At 42.4% G+C, this 16,428-nt stretch overlaps 1 protein-coding gene across 5 annotated transcripts in view; it reads right to left on the bottom strand.

Moving 5' to 3' along the window:
* The window catches only part of LOC135708322 (titin), a 280,525-nt gene that overhangs the window by 142,281 nt on the left and 121,816 nt on the right, over window positions 1-16,428 (bottom strand). For all 5 annotated transcript variants that reach the window (XM_065230332.1, XM_065230329.1, XM_065230330.1 and 2 more), the window contains exons 4-6: window positions 15,305-15,655; window positions 3,359-3,523; window positions 2,530-3,288 (exon numbers count right to left, since the gene is read on the bottom strand). In XM_065230332.1, the coding sequence (XP_065086404.1) occupies window positions 2,530-3,288; window positions 3,359-3,523; window positions 15,305-15,655 (1,275 nt within the window). The remainder of the gene's footprint in view (window positions 1-2,529; window positions 3,289-3,358; window positions 3,524-15,304; window positions 15,656-16,428) is intronic.

Below are 16,428 nucleotides of genomic sequence, written 5' to 3' on the forward strand. Positions count from 1 at the left end.
AAAAGTAAAAAAAGATATTAATTAAGCGACTTCAACAAAGTTCTTTGTAAAGAAATTTTCTACAATTTTGTCGAAGACACCAACACTGTATCTTAAATAGTAGAAAAAATAAATTTTCGATCTCACTTTTAGGGGGATTAATCTTTTAACTTAAAACATCAAAAGAAGCGCAGTAACATATTGAAACACTTCTCTGGAGACACCATATCTCTTAATTTCATGATAAAGGAGCTATTAATAAAGCGCACGAAAATGCCGATTTCAACCACTGTGCATTGGTTTCATTTACAACGCCTTTTAGAATTTTGTCCGTTTTTTAGGAGCCGCCCCTCTGTGCAGCGAATTTTTGACTACATTTGTATATGATATTGCCTACATATATCCATCAGCATTTAAAAGAAGCTAAACTGATTTTATAAGCAATGGCCATAGTTTTAAAGGAATGTTTCCTTTATCATGTGGTATTGATTGAGCAGAGGTGAGCTTTTGTTTTGCGAGAAATCGACGATTGAAGTCATTGTTAACAAATACAGTTTTGTCCTAATTAAATGTTGGCATCGATATCGTCTTTTCGAAAATTGATTAAAATTCTTCTTAGAAATGCAAAAATTAAATTAAAAAATCAACTTTCTTTTGATCTTCCAAAATAAAAACAAATGATTTAGTATTGTCAAGTTGATTAATCATGGATTCGGGTGGAATCTAAATCAATCTAGCTTTGATTAAGTTATCGATTTATTCTATTTAACTTTGAACGACCAACTGAGTACTTTCACCATTGTAAACCGACATGTGTCTAAGCCTTTATTTTTTTTTACTAAGACAATGATACTAGGTTGAAAAGATCGCATTCCAACCAACGTCATCTGTAAGGAGAATTACTTGCACAGGGGAAATGCACCATTTTAGGAACATTCCAAGCAGTGTTGGAAAAGTTCACGATATTTCACGAAGTTCACCAAGGGAAAAGTTCGCGAGTCATAGTGATTTTTTGCGAACTTTTCCATCACTGATTCCAAGTAACAATTTTGGTTTTAAGAAGGTTCTGTAGACTTGTGGAATGCTGAAAAACCACCTCGATAAAACATGTACTGTTTCTTGGGATATCTTCTTCAATAAATTCAAACGCTGAAGTCAACTGCAATTCACCCGTGCAAATTTCGCAATACGTTGCAATGAAGTGCTCAAATGGATTTCCGTACGCAACGCAGCTTGAAAGAATAATAAACACTTCAGAAACATTCGTCATGACCAACGCAACATGTTTAGTGGGTAGCAATTGAAATTTAATTTAAGTTTACGACCTGTGAGTGTTTTTGTGTGGAAAACCATTCACCACCGCGTCCCAACTGACCAACGTCATCCGCGTCTGGGAAGGAAGTTTTCTTCCTCGAATAAACACTTCCACCCGCGGCAGCTGATTTGAATATTTGCTTGCGAAAGTGGCGTTGCTCTTTGCCCTCCAGTAAATGACGACAAAGTATCTCTTTGAAATTTTACAACCATTCGAAAAACAAAAAATGCCGTCATAAAACATACTTGCAGTTGACCAATTAGTGACGCCAGCTTACCGAATCCGACGAACTGCAATATGAAGGGGAGAATGGTTCGAAACGCCCCCTCAGGATAGAACTCACTTTTTCATTTTATTCTGAGTTGTTCTTGGCATTTTTGATCCAATTCTACACTCATAAAATATATCACATAACCAGTGGAAAATATCCATGTGAATTTCACATAACTTTCATGTGATCACATAATTGGAAATTGCACCTCTAAATCACATGAACGTTATGTGTCCAATGAAATCTATATGATTTCTCATATAGAATTTTTAATGCTATGTGATATTCAGGTAAAAATCATTGTTTTTGTTTTTGGAAAAATACTATGTGCGTTCCTAATGGAAACTAAGTGAAAACTTTTTTCAGTGTAGGATTAATCATGCAGCATTTTGAGTTCAGATGCTATGCTGCTACAAAAAAGCCAAGGGGCAAGGCAGCTTAGAAATATTTGAAAACACCATCAGATTTTTCTAAATATCAACCGAAACATTTGAGTGTTTTTTTTTCAAAGACGAATGCACGTAACATATAAATCTTTTATGCTGAACAATGCCTTGAAAAACACAAATGAAAATCAGCTGGCACGTTTAGCCCAATGAGTGCATTTTGTACCATTGTCCCCTACGTTGCCCTCCTTGATGGGAAATATGGGATCGGGAAGTGGGCGAATGCGAAAGGGGGTGAACTTCAGAACCTCCGACTGACGCCATCGTAAATCACACTCGCTTTCGAAAATATCACCCTCACGATTTTGACCTTGAATATGCTGTGGGGTGATCAACGCTGCCCGTTGACAGCTAAAAGCAATCGCCTAAATATAAAGAAACCATCCAAACTCGCTAGTCTTCGCAATTATATCAGTGCAGCAAGTGCACAAAATGCCTGTCACTCGAGCTTGTAAAACCGCATTTGGGTTGTTGGCATTTTCGACAGGTTGAATAATGCAATCATTCCGCCTACTCACCGTCAAGCCCCTCTCGAAGTCATCTAACGCGGCCAGATTATGTCGGGCTCCATCGGCGTTCTCGCCGTACTGCCCGCGACCACGGTTCACCTGTTCCAGCTTTTCCCGTATCTCCCCTCGAACTTCATTCAAACTTCTATCGAACGCAATCACCGCGTGCTGCTTTCTCAGCTCGGAGTTCTCCGACTCGGTCTGCGTTTCAAAGTACGTCCGCAGATTCTCCAGCAACGTAATAATCTTGTCCGTGTCCTGTTCCTTCGCCCCGGGAGGTTCCTGCGCTTTGATCCTCTCGATGATCTGCTCGCTCTGCTGCAGCAGATTCCGGAAGTACTCCATCGTGTTCTGTTTGAACTGTTCATAACTGTTGGTGATCGATTCCACATTGTCCGGACCGGAAATGGGTTGCTTGTTTGCGAAATAGTCCTTGATATTGTCCCGACACGTTAGCACGGACCGTAGGAACCGATCGACAGCGGAGGCGAGCTCTTGGAAATCGGCCGCGATCGTGTGCAGTTTGGTTTTGATCGAGTTCAAACTGTTCTTCACTTGAATCACTTTTTCACTACCCTCCGGTCCGTCGGTGTCGAGTTGATCAATCGTTTCGAACCGATTCGTCAGTTCACTTTCCGCCGACCGGATTTCCGACTGGATTTGACTCAATTTGGTTGCGATAAATGCACTCAGATCGGCTGGATTATCCGACGCGGTGTTGAAGATTGGGTACAGTTGCTCCTCCAGTTTGGATGCAGCTGCGAGAGTCTGGAATTTTAATCGAAAAAGATCATTGGAATTGAATTGAAAAGGAAGATCACTCGATCGTGGTACAAACCTCCATGTTGGCGGCCATGATGTCGTTCAGCGTGGCGTCCGTATGCTGTTGGGCGTTCCAGCGTTCCCACTCATCGGCGGCGGTCAACTGGCGCGCGTTCAGCTCGGTGAGCGTCCGATCGACGCACTGAGCTGCGCGAGCTTTCTGCAGATACGGATCGGCGACCTGTTGGCCAGAAATAGAACAAGAAGAAAATACGTTCAGAAATTTTGCCATCTCCGCAGGAACAAGGCTCCCCCCCTTTCGGTGGTGGGTGTTGATGGTATTGGTTTTGTTTGTTGTTGTTTCGGATATTATTTGCATTTAAACAGCTGCTAGAGGAATAGCATTTCGCTGATGGGCCGTCAAACGGTGGTGTTTTGATTGTGCGGGGCCACCACGGTGTGGGCCACTTCCTACGCTCGGGTGCAGCTGTTCGGTAGACGGGATGAATGATAGACGGATGGACAGGAAACGCTGTTGAGCTATGGTGGTGGTAGCGCGCAAATCGTTTGAGTGTCGATATCTTCATTGTTGCAATGAGGGGTTCGGTTTAAACAAGTAGGGCAAAATAATTATTGACAGATGAAACTTAATCAGATATTTTTGTAAAACTAACTTATTACTATAATGCATATAAAGCACCAAATTGTAGAGAGATTTTCTGTAGGGAATTAAATAAGTTTAAGAAGTTCCTTAAGAAGAAAGGAAGAATTTGGTTTATTATCATTTGGTCGAACGGGTTATTGGTCCTACATGTTAATATTGTTTATTCACATTTAATCATCTCTCTTCAATGGCTTTATTACGTCCGCACAGGGACTTTACACTGGCTCTCAAATTAAAGCGAATTCATTTACTTTTCAGTTCCAACCTGGATCTGGTATCAATATTGGGTCTGCTTGTTTTCTGAACGTCAGTATCTGTCAGTATGAACGTTTTTTAAAACTTACCTCAGGTTGATGTTCGCGCTGACATAAAGTTCGATTTTGTACTGATTCCAACCTCGACAGTATACTAATTCGCTTTAAGTGATTGTTGAGCACTTCCACAGTTGTAAATTCAGATCTTTGTAAGCCTGTTTTATTTTTCCATTAGTATGTAATAGGTCTGTTCCCGTACTTGCTTTTCTGTAAGATTCTGTACACAATTTTAAATCTGGCTTCCAGCCAAATTAGTTGGTGAACAGTGACAAGCAAATTTTGTTTACTGTGAATCCAGTAAACGGAAAGCATTTGCTTCAGTAAAACTGACAAAGTGTTTAAAGATCTTGGTTAGAATTAAAAAATTGTTGCTATGAAGGCAATTACTGGTAAGCGTGATAACCTCTCACCCCAGCAGGCCTGGGTTCAATCCCAGTCGGCGCCGCCGGGATGTTGTGAGGCATAACATCTCTGATCACGCCTAAGGGAAGTTAAGCCGTTGGTCCCCGGTTCATGTGGTCCAGGTGTGGGAGCTGCCTCTCTGGCGTCGGTAGCATTGGTGCTCAGCACGGAAAACAAGATCAAAAGAAGGAAATAATGAATGTTCCCAAAATGTTCCGAAATCTGCCAGGTAAGTAAAAAGCAGAAGGATTCCTGTATATATAAATTGTTTTGGTGTTGTATAGCTTGTATTTTTCAGATAGAAGCGAGTTCAATGCATGGTCGATCTGACTGGGAATACGACATTTTCTCTGAAAAGCTTGCATCACGGAAAAAAAAAACGCTGTAGAAAATTACCCGTGGGGTAGTTTCTCTTGAAAATTTGGGTAAAAGTAGTTTAGAGTGCATTGTTAACACTGTATTTTTTATCGCTGTCAGTTTTTCGAAAGTTGGGAAACGTGGCGAATTGGTTTTGCGCAAGCACATGGAAAATCCTCAACTTTCTCATCGGGACATCGGAAAACGACTCGGAATCGTGCAGTCAACGGTGAGTCGTGTGATTAAACGTTACTACGTTTAAGCGGAATCCCATTGCTTCGGTCAGGGATGTAGCCCAAATGTTGAATCTGTCCAAGTCTTTCGTTCAGAGATCCATGGACCGGAAGGGACTGCATACGTACAAAGTGCAGAAGGCTCCAAATCGTGACGAACGGCAAAATACGGTGGGAAAGTCATGAGCCCGGAAACTGTACACTCAGATGCTGGCGAAGTCTCATTGTCTCATCATGGATTATGAGACTTACAACAAGGCGGACTTCCGGCAGCTAATTTTATTCACAAAAATAGTATTAGAAAACATTCCTGGACTTTCAGCAAAACAATCGGGAATCATTTTTTTGCTGGAAAATCAGCAATAAATCGCTGACAGTACAACAAATTGCTGTAAATTTTATGACAGTTTAAGTTGCTGAACGTTCAGCAAAAATAGTTTTACTGGATGGATTGCTGGTTCGGTAAAATCCAGAAAATGTAAAAATATGTTTCCGTTCTTGCTGCACCATATTATTTTCTAACAGCAACTTACAGAAAGCTACAGCACAAAAAGAAAAATAGGAACAAACCGATTTTGTGGCAAGCAGAGCCGTACTCAGGATTTTTGTTTAGGTGGTTGGCTCTAATTTGTGTGCCCTTCTCCCTTGCTGTTGAATTTTTACAATTTATGAATGCCCATTTCTCGTAGCGAAGTTGAGGTATCCTTCGCTGCGCCTTTTCAACCACCACTGGGTCAACCCATGTTCAGCATGTAGCCGCACCGAGACTCTTCCGAGTGCCCATTCATGGAAGCAACGTTGAGGTTTTCCTCGCTGCGGCCTTCCAATCTGTCGCAGACACCAGTTCATCCCCTGTCCAGCAGCGGACGGACCGAGACTCTTGCGAGTGCCCAATCATTGAAGCGAAGAATATGAGATTGTCCGGTCCGATTTGCTGATCCAGCTGCCTACATATCATCATCATCTTCCATCTGTATACCATCGGCCTTTTTCACGGCCACCAAGATTTTCCAACAGAGTTCAATTTCTGAATATGTCCCAATTAAAATTAATATCGAAAGGTTCTTTTCAGGGCAATCATAGTCATACTAAAGAGTACAAACAGAGGGAGTCCCGCTAATATTCCTATTCCTACACAAAACACAAGCTCCTGCTGCAGCTAAAAAATAACATTTATTATACAAGATCACGTAGTCTTACGTCACCATTGCGTACAACCCATTAGTGTTGTCCCTTGTAGTTTTTTCCTTGATTTGAATTCCGTCTATCTTGTTTTCCGTACTGAGTACCAATCAGCGTTGCCAGAATGTTTTAAAGCTTATCGGTATCGAAGGTTTTAAAAAAATCGGTATTTATCGGTATTTACTATTTGAATCAAGCAAAAATTTTAACTTTTGGACTATGATCGGAAAATTGCGGAAGAAAACTCTGGGGAATGTTTGAATTAGCTTCTGGAATAAACTGAAAACAAGAGCCAAAGAAAAAAGCTCTCCCGGAGGAAATTTTAGGTAGGTTCTGAGAGAAGTCGGAAAAACATCCGCGGAACTTCCAAGACATAAATTGAGAAACTTCTGGCGAAAATTTAAAGAAACTCAGAAAAAAGAATCGGATTACACATTCAAAGGATGGCAGAAAAGTTTCGGAAACCGGAAATAAATTCCAAAAGTAGCCATTTCCAGTGGAAGCCAGAAGCAGCTCGGAAAAACCTTCCGAAAGAAGTCAAAAAAAAAAAACAACTGGACAAAATTCCAGAACTAAACGAAAGAAATTTCTGCGAGAAGTTTCATTGAACTTCCTGGAGAAGACGGTCCAAATTTCTTGGAGACGCTGGCAGAAACTTCCTAAGGTAGATTGGAAAAAAAAACTGGAGAAAGTCGGAAGCCAGAGCGCTTACGGAACTGTCGAAAGAAACAAGGACATAATTCCGGAAGAAAGAGCTCTTGGGGGATGTTCTAATGATCAAAAAAAAAATTCAAATGGTCATAAGACATCCCTGAAGACCCCGCAATGCCCCTGAAGTTTTTGGAACATTCCTGAAATGTACTTACGAATAATCCATATATTCTCGAGCTATTTTGGAGTACTCTGATCATCTTTGAAATACTTGGAACTTCCCTGATTATGATGAGACTACCGGAATATCTCTTATCAACTTTGAAGGTTTCTAGACTTTCTTGAAGATTACGAAATTTTTTAAGTTCTCTCACAATTTTCTTGAATTTATGGTAACATCAGCATTGAAGTTCTCCGATCTTCCCGATTTTTCTAATTTTTAAAAATTATCGACACTGCCATCAATAAGCACGGAGCTTCCGATAAAATGTTCTCATAATGTGCTAATGTTCGTGTAACTTCCCTTACGTTTCTTAAATTTGTATGAGCCCCTTGGAACATTGCTGAAGTTTTCGGCAATTGCCTGAGTTTCTCGGAACTCCTTTAAAATTTCAGCGATTTCCTTGAATATTATTGATCTGATCTGATGTTCTCGAAGCTTCCTAATGTTCTATCAATTCTCCTGAAACTAATGGAAGTGTCCTGAAAACCATTAAATTTTCCAGACGTCCTTTGGCCTTGTGAAGTATCCAAAATATTTATGATGTCTCGTTAAGTTCACTGGAGTTCGCTGGACGGGGTTTTAGAATTTTAACAGAAGTTACTTTCTTTAATTTATCGAAACTTACTCAAAAGTCTGAACTTTTCGGAAGTTTCAGAACTTTTTTAAAACTTCCTGCAGCTAGTGTGGATCCACAATCAAAATCTAGAAGCATCCCTGAAGTTCCGGGAGGAATCTTCCGAGTGAAGGCTGAAGAAGCTTTCAAGAGAAGTCGAAATAAGTTTCCGAGAGGAATCGTAAATAGAAAATTCCAGGGGAAAGATGGAAGAAAATCCAGGAAGTTAAATAATGTTTAAAAAGTATTTCCCGATTCTCCTGGAATTACCAGAAAGAGCCATCGACTGTTTATCGATTCATGGGTAGCCAAAAACGGTGGGGAAATTGAAACATTAATCGAAAGAGTATCTATAAGACATTTTTAAAGATGATTTTCTTTTTAATTTTAAAGACTCAAAATTTGTTAGATATTCAAAAAGATATAAGTCTCACACAAAAATTTTGATTTTGATTATTTAAAAAATCGGTATATATCGGTATAACACCTCAAAAATCGGTATTCTGAGGAACCTTATCTGTGTATCAGTATCTAGTTCGGAAATCGGTATAAATACCGATAAATCGGTATATCTGGCAACGCTGGTACCAATACTACCGACGCCAGGAAGCTCCCACACACCTGGAAGTTCTGCTATCTACAGCGGTAGTCCTCGTTTACGGAAAGGGTGACGTGTACCCTTGTCGGGTTCTCTTGGATTCTGGTTCCCACTCGAATTTCATTTCGGAACACTTCGCAACATTATTGTCGTTGAACAAGGAGCCCGCTAACGTTTCAATTACCGGTCTGAATGATATTCACACGAAGGTTCGACGGAAGATTTATACGAAAATCAAATCTCGTATAAGTGATTTTTCGGTGTGTCTTGAATTCTTGATCGTACCCAGGATTACAGGACAACTACCTTTGACGAAAGTAGATTGCACCGATCTTGCGCTACCGACAGACATTCAACTAGCCGACCCGAATTTCAGTATCCCTGATCGAGTGAACATGCTGCTGGGAGCTGAAGTATTTTTCGAAATGTTGAAGACAGATCGCATGAAGATTCCACACACTATTGCAGTTCTTCAAGATACCCAATTCGGCTGGGTGTTGAGCGGTCCGATCCCAAGCAAGGTGCCAGAGAAACTGCAATCGTTCTTCGTTACTGCTGAAGAAAATCTCAACGAAATAGTGCAAAGATTCTGGCAGATTGAATCGTGTGGTGACATGGATGAGAAGACCACGACATCTGAGGAACTTTGTATGGATCACTTTCGTGAAACACACAAGCGTACCGACGATGGAAGGTACGTCGTCCGACTACCATTCAACGAGTTGAAAGACCAGTTGGGCGTATCCAGGATCCTGGCAGAAAAACGATTCCTCGCTCTAGAGAAGCGATTGGACAGCAAACCGGAGGTAAAGGCGCAGTACATTTCCTTCCAGAGAGAATACGAGATGCTTGGTCACATGTCAGTGGACGAAGCTGCTGACACCGTCGATCCTCAATCTGTGTACTATTTGCCTCATCATTACGTTTTGAAACCAACCAGCACAACCACTCGACTTCGCGTTGTGTTCGATGGTTCAGCACCGACCGACACTGGAATTAGCATCAACCAGACCCAAATGGTGGGTCCAACGGTCCAGAAAGATATAATTTCGATTTTGCTGGACTTTCGTTCGTACAAATTCGTCTTCACTGCAGGCGCCCCGAAAATGTATCGGCAGGTGAGAATGCACGACGATGATATCCGTTACCAAAGTATGTTCTGGCGCGAAGATCCAAGCGAGACGATTCGTGTCTACAATCTACGAACCGTTACGTACGGAATTGCTTCATCACCGTTCTTCAACAATGGCGCTTCGCCAGCTCGCTGAAGACGAGGGAAAGAGTACCCGCTCGCTGCCAAGGCGGTCAGAAAATCCTTCTACATTGACGACGTACTTACAGGTGCCAATACGTTGACGGAGGCGATGGAACTCAAGAATCAAATTATCGGCTTGCTAGGGCGAGGAGGCTTCGAAGTGCATAAATTCTGTTCGAATTCAGAGATACTGCTGGCTACTGTTTCCGAGGGGCAGCGAGAGAGCTGTGTGGACATAACGGATCCCACCGTCAATGCGATAATGAAGACTTTGGGGATTTCCTGGAACCCTAAAGAAGACAGTTTCACATTTTGTGTTGCGGTCTACCCTGAGTCAGACACTCTGCTGACCAAGCGAATGATTCTCAGTCAGATCGCTAAAATCTTCGACCCGTTTGGGGTTTTTGGGACCTGCAATCACCGCTGCGAAGTTGATTATGCGCGAGCTTTGGGCTTTAAACATGGAGTGGGACCAACCGGTTCCGTATGCATTTGCGAAGTTGTGGACGGACTATCGTGCACAACTATCCAGCTTGAACAACGTGAAGATTGCAAGATGGATTCATTGCGACGAAGCCTGTAGTTACGAACTCTGCGGATTTGCGGATGCATCAGACTTGGCATACGGCGCCAGTCTGTATGCTCGCACGGTACGAAACGATGGAACAGTGATGATGAATATAGTGTGCAGCAAGTCACGGATTCTCCCAAGAAAGAAGAACAAACAGAAAGAAATTACAACGCCCAAAGCAGAACTACTAGCAGCCCTGTTGCTGTCTCAACTCACTGTAAAGCTGTTGGCGGCTATCGAGACCGTTTTCAGTTCTGTCGCATTATGGTCGGATTCACAGATAGTCCTTTGTTGGCTACAGAAATCTTCGGACTCACTGACTGTATTTGTTGAAAACCGAGTCAGGCAAATCCAGCAGCTGACTGAAGGTTTTATTTGGCAGTACATACCTTCGAAAGAAAATCCTGCTGATCTGATATCTCGTGGCGTGTCGCCATCGGATCTTCCAGGATGCAAGCTTTGGTGGCATGGTCCGCCTAGGTTCCATAGCGCACAACCGTATCTCGAGCAACCACTACCGCTATCGCAAGATGAAATACCAGAACTTCGGAGAACAGTACTTGTAACGGCACGCGGGTCGTCCAGGCTACCGACATTCCACAGAATCAGTCGGTATACTATAATTCAACGGTCGATGGCATATGTGATTCGGTTTTGCGACTACATTAAAGGCGGTCGAAAGCAGCTTACTAGAGGATTTCCCACAGTTTCGGAAATGCATCGAGCAGCAGTTTTGATCATCCGAATGGTTCAAATCGAAGCTTTTCACGTGGAGCTACAAGCGATTAAAGGTGCAGAATTACGTTTCAAAATTTGAATCCATTCATCGATGCGAACGACGGAGTACTGCGTGTTGGAGGACGTTTAAAGAACGCAACTGTACCGTACGAACACCGACATCCAGCACTACTTCCCGAGAAACATCCGCTCACCGTCACGCTGATACGTCATCTACATCGCGCCAATATGCATCTCGGTCAGCGCAGTCTTCTTGGGGCAACAGTATTGGCCACTCAAGGCGAAGAACGTCATCCGGCAGGTGGTACACCACTGCATACCATGCTTTCGGATGAGGCCAACGAAATCAACTCAACTGATGGGAGAGCTTCCGGATTACCGCGTCCAGCCTTCTCCAGTATTCTCACACACGGGATTGGATTTTGCGGGACCCTTCAACCTTCGATTAAGTGCAACTGCAAGGAACCCGACGACCACTAAGGGTTACGTTTGTTTATTTGTTTGCATGGTAACTCGGGCTCTCCATCTTGAAGCGGTTTCGGACCTAAGTTCGGAATCCTTCATGGCTGCGCTCCAGCGCTTTGTTAGTCGTCGTGGCCTCGTACAGAAATTATACTCCGATAACGCGACTAATTTCGAAGGCGCTAAAAATGAAATGAATCGCCTAGCCGAATTATTCCGCAGTGAGCAGCACACGCGTGCTGTGAATGAATACTGTGTACCAAGGGGCATCGAATGGTCGTTCATTCCTCCACGTAGCCCACATTTCGGTGGGATCTGGGAGGCGGGAGTTAAATCAGTGAAGTTGGTTCTCGCTGAACATCGATTGACGTTCGAGGCGCTGTCTACCGTCCTTACACAGGTAGAAGCTATTTTGAACTCCCGCCCTCTCACACCTGCTTCTGATGATCCGAATGATCTGACTGCTATCACACCGGCTCACTTCATAATAGGGAGGGAATTCCAAGCTATACCGGAACCCTTGTACGCCCACATTCCTAAAGGCAGATTGTCCCGTTTGCAGTTTTTACAGGACATGAAACAGAAGTTCTGGAAAATGTGGATGAACGATTACCTACACGAACTACAGAAACGCCAGCGAGATATGAAAGTCACCGAATTCAAGGTTGGAGCGATGGTCGTTATCGTTGATGAAAACGCACCGCCGCTGAAGTGGGCTCTCGCCCGCATAATCGAATTGCATCCGGGCAAGGATGGGCACACACGCGTGGTGAGTTTGCGAACCGGACACGGCACCACTAGGAGAGCCGTTAAGAAGGTCTGTCTATTGCCACTAGACAACGAAGAGGACGACAATCCTGTGTAGCTGATGTATTGAAATTGCCAATTTCAACGCCCCGGAGGATGTTGGTACTTAAACGCCCCTCTGGCATTAAGACAACCTACGAAGAATACAGAAACCATCATACATTTTTTTCTTATACACATCCACACATGTAACCGATTATTAGTTCAGAGTAAAATTGTCTGTTGAATCATTAACACGCGTTCTTTTGATTTCGTCCGAAGAAATTTTATTCCACTGAAACCGAAACTCTTTCGATACAGTCCATTTCCCGCGAGTGTCAAGGACAGGCCCAATCTTAGATCCATAGGCCAACATTAGAGCAATTACCTTTATTTATCAATTTTATCTAGATGAACGCGTCATTTAAAATTTTGTCGATTGCTGACTTTATGTATGGGCGAGGAGGGCGACTCTATCTACGATGCAGAAAAGATTGTGTTTTGCTGTTTCTAGCTGCACGCACGCAGAGTAGATAGAAGGAAGATTTATGTCGATTTTGAAGATTTCCTGCAAAAAGATGAAGCACGATGCAAGAAATGAAAGATGATTTTTCGAAGATTGATTCGCTAGTGTGAGATTTTTTGAGCATCTAGAATTGAGATTTAGATATCTAGACTAACATTTGAAAGGGGCGGAAGAGCCAAAATGTAAATAAACCATATTTTGGCACATATAGAGAGAACAGTTCACAAACTACTCGATAAACACGAACAAGTAGAAGAAAATATCACTTCAAATCATCAAAACCGTTTCTTCTTATATGGCGTTTTTCCAACTTTCAACTCGATGATGCAACTGGTTGTTACGCCTTGCACTAGAGTAACGAATTATATTATTTTAATATGCCAAACTTATTGATTCTGTAGTATCTAGTCACGCCCGATTCATTTGAAACGCATCTGATTGTTATTTTACGTGTAAACAACGAACAAAAAGAAGACCAAAAAATCTCCGGGCGTAATTCCACTCTCACAAAATTTGCGAATGAAGAGCCAAGGCGGAACAACAAACAAAAAATCCCGAGGGTGTAGTTCCACGGCGTATCACCAGTGTTGGCAGTTCAAAGGATGGAAGATCCGGGGGGTAACAACACGTAAGAAATTATCAGAGCGTATGATGTTTTCCTCTCAATGTCACGACAAAGAAAGCTTTTTTTGAGTTTTTAGTGATGCATGATGATAGATTACACTATTAACTATATGTCAAGCGTATAAAATCATCCAGAAAATGGAAAGTCGTGAAATAGGATTAATTTTTAGATCATCAAAATTCGGAAGCGATTTTCTCGATATGGTAATTTTGGAGTTCCGCCCTTTTCAAATGTTAGTCTAGATATGTCACCCCCTCGTGTATGGGTCCAAATTAGGGTAATTTAGGCCGACATTACATCCATTTCCCGTAATACAACGGACTACAGAATAGCGGAGTTTAACTGTACCGTTCCGTTTTCACATTTTCAATCGAGTTTGCGCACGGTGAAGATTTGTTCAGCGTTTTTTCAGTTTCTCCACTCGTTCGTTATTTTGCCAGCAGTTTCAAGTGTACCTGCAGAGTCACTTGCTTGGAATAATCTAAAACTATCGTTCGACAATCTGCTAACAACCGAGGATGGCTATTTTGCTTCTGTGGTGATCGCCCGAGTGAATAAATTTCCTGCTTGATTGAGGCAAGGCGTAAAGTTCCAGTTACATAAGCATTAAACCGATACTTCTCCAAACATAATAACAAGTCAACAAGACACAAATACAATGTTCTCCCTAACATGCTTGCACACCAGTTGCTCAAAAGTTCAGAAACCAGAGCCCTTCCAAACAATTTATTGAGCAACTCCTGTTTATTTTTATGCGGACATCGTGTACTGTTTAAAATAGCTGCTTGTAATAATATCATGAAACGTTGCCGGTGTTGTTCCTGACTGTGTAACACGGAAACAGAAACAAACAAACACCCGTGTCACTCGAAGCATTCGGATGAGACTAAAGCACCTCCCAGTAATGCAATTCCGTATAGTTTTTCGCTCAACTCTCTCAGATATAAAACATGAAACTAGAGAAAGCATGGTCTGAAATTTCACCTGCAATGTCACCAAGTTGATGCCCCGCTGACAGATTCACAGCACAACAGCGAAGACGACGACGACGACGCCACCAAAATGAAAACAAGGGGCGTGTGTTCCGCTGCTGTTCAAACGCGCTTGATAATTAATGTTCGAGTGATTATCAGATCATTACAATGGTGTTCTCTGGTTAAAAAAAGAAACGAATGAATTAAGGGGAGATCAACTTCTCAGTTTGGGTCATTTTTCTTGAGCGAGTTGAGTTTGGTTTTGAAAAACATCAAACGATTCTTGTCCAAAGCTATAAGTTTGCACTTCACGATCGAGTGATCTTTTCGTTTCCTTAGCGTGTAAATCAGTCAGAAGACAGAGGGGATTGGGGGTAGACAAGGCAATGACAGACCGGTACAGTCAACGTCTCGTAAGAAGATCTACTTGTAACACGATCCATGCACATTCAGCCAATATTTCCCCACAGTCATCTGTACAAATGAGCGCCCATAATTCTCTGGCCATAATCCAACATTTCAACTCAATTCAATTTAATGTACAAACACACAACCAACTGGCCCTCTCTTTCTGTGGACCCGGTTTGGCATGATCTCGGTAAAGAGTTTAAATAGATGCGGTTGGACGATAATGTTAAGTAGAACATTTCTTGTTTTGTCTGGCTGTCACGTCGTCCTGCTCGGGACCCACCCCGTCCGTCGTGCATGGGCTGGGCATGGTTTCAAAAGTGACAAACTGCGGATTCGTTGCAGCTGGGTGCAACTCTCCGACAGGAATCTATGGCATTCGTGCACCAGGGTGGTTGCAAAAATCAACAAACTCGTGTCCAGCAATCGAACTTTATTACCTTCTCCAAACCATCGATACACTGCTCCCCGAATGCCTTCAGCTGACCCAACTGCGCCCGAATGTTGTCCAACGCTGCCTGCAGCAGTGGCCGGTCGTGTTCGGCGCTCCGGAACGCAGCCTTCTGAATGTCGAACGATTCGAATAGGTTCCTCAGGATTTCCGCCTCCTGGTGGAACCGGATGTACAGCTTGAGCAGATCCACCCGCGTGTTGACGTAGTTCTTCAGCTCGATCCACGTTTGCCGGATGACGTCGATCTTGTGCTGGACGTCGTCCCGCTGGTCGTCCTCCAGATACTCCAGAACCGGGGTCAACCGGACCAGCAGGTTGTTTATTGCGTTTCCTTTGATCTGCAATAAACGAAACGAAGGAAGGTCAGTATGAGAACTGTGTGTGTGTGTTTGCGAAGCTAGTGGATGTGTTTTTTTAATGATGGGTGGCGTTTCATGGAGGAAAGCGTAAAAGTTATTAATGCGGATCATTTAGCTTTTCAGTCAGTGCGGCGGCGAATTGGAGCAGTGCTAAATTTTGGATTTTCCAATTTTGCGCCCCGATGAAATCATTATTAATAGCTCGAGTGATTTCGGTGGATTGGATTTCTTGCCGGTTGAATGGATATTTTTGGAACGGTAACGGAAATGGAAGGCTCTTGTTTCTTGGTCATGGATTTATTATGACAAATTTTTCATCCAGTGACAAACTATGCTAGGTGTCGAAATGCTTGCCTCTTGGCATGACTTGGTTTGTACAGACAGAGTGATTCAATTAATCTGCAACCACAAACGCAAAAAACGTAAATTTCAAAATAGTAACAACGATTCGACTGATGATGTTTTTCAAGAAAATGCGAGTTTTGCGGATGTTGTAAAAAGATCTAGTCGTGCAAATAAAAGTAAAAATATTAGTAACAGTAACAGTAACATTAACAGTAACAGTAACATTAACAGTAACAGTAACATTAACAGTAACAGTAACAAACAGGGTAATCGTAAGACTCGTCCGGTCATTGTGATCAAACCAAAAGAGTCCAAACAAGCTTGCGAAGATACTCGTAAGTTTTTGAAAACTCAGTTTGATCCAAAAACACACAAAATCAGTAATTTTAGAAATGGTAAAGATGGCT

Source organism: Ochlerotatus camptorhynchus, unplaced genomic scaffold (genome assembly GCF_037179485.1).
Source record: "Ochlerotatus camptorhynchus isolate MF236.1 unplaced genomic scaffold, CSIRO-AGI_Acam_v1.1 ptg000330l, whole genome shotgun sequence".
In the NCBI taxonomy this organism is placed as follows: Eukaryota; Metazoa; Arthropoda; class Insecta; order Diptera; family Culicidae; genus Ochlerotatus; species Ochlerotatus camptorhynchus.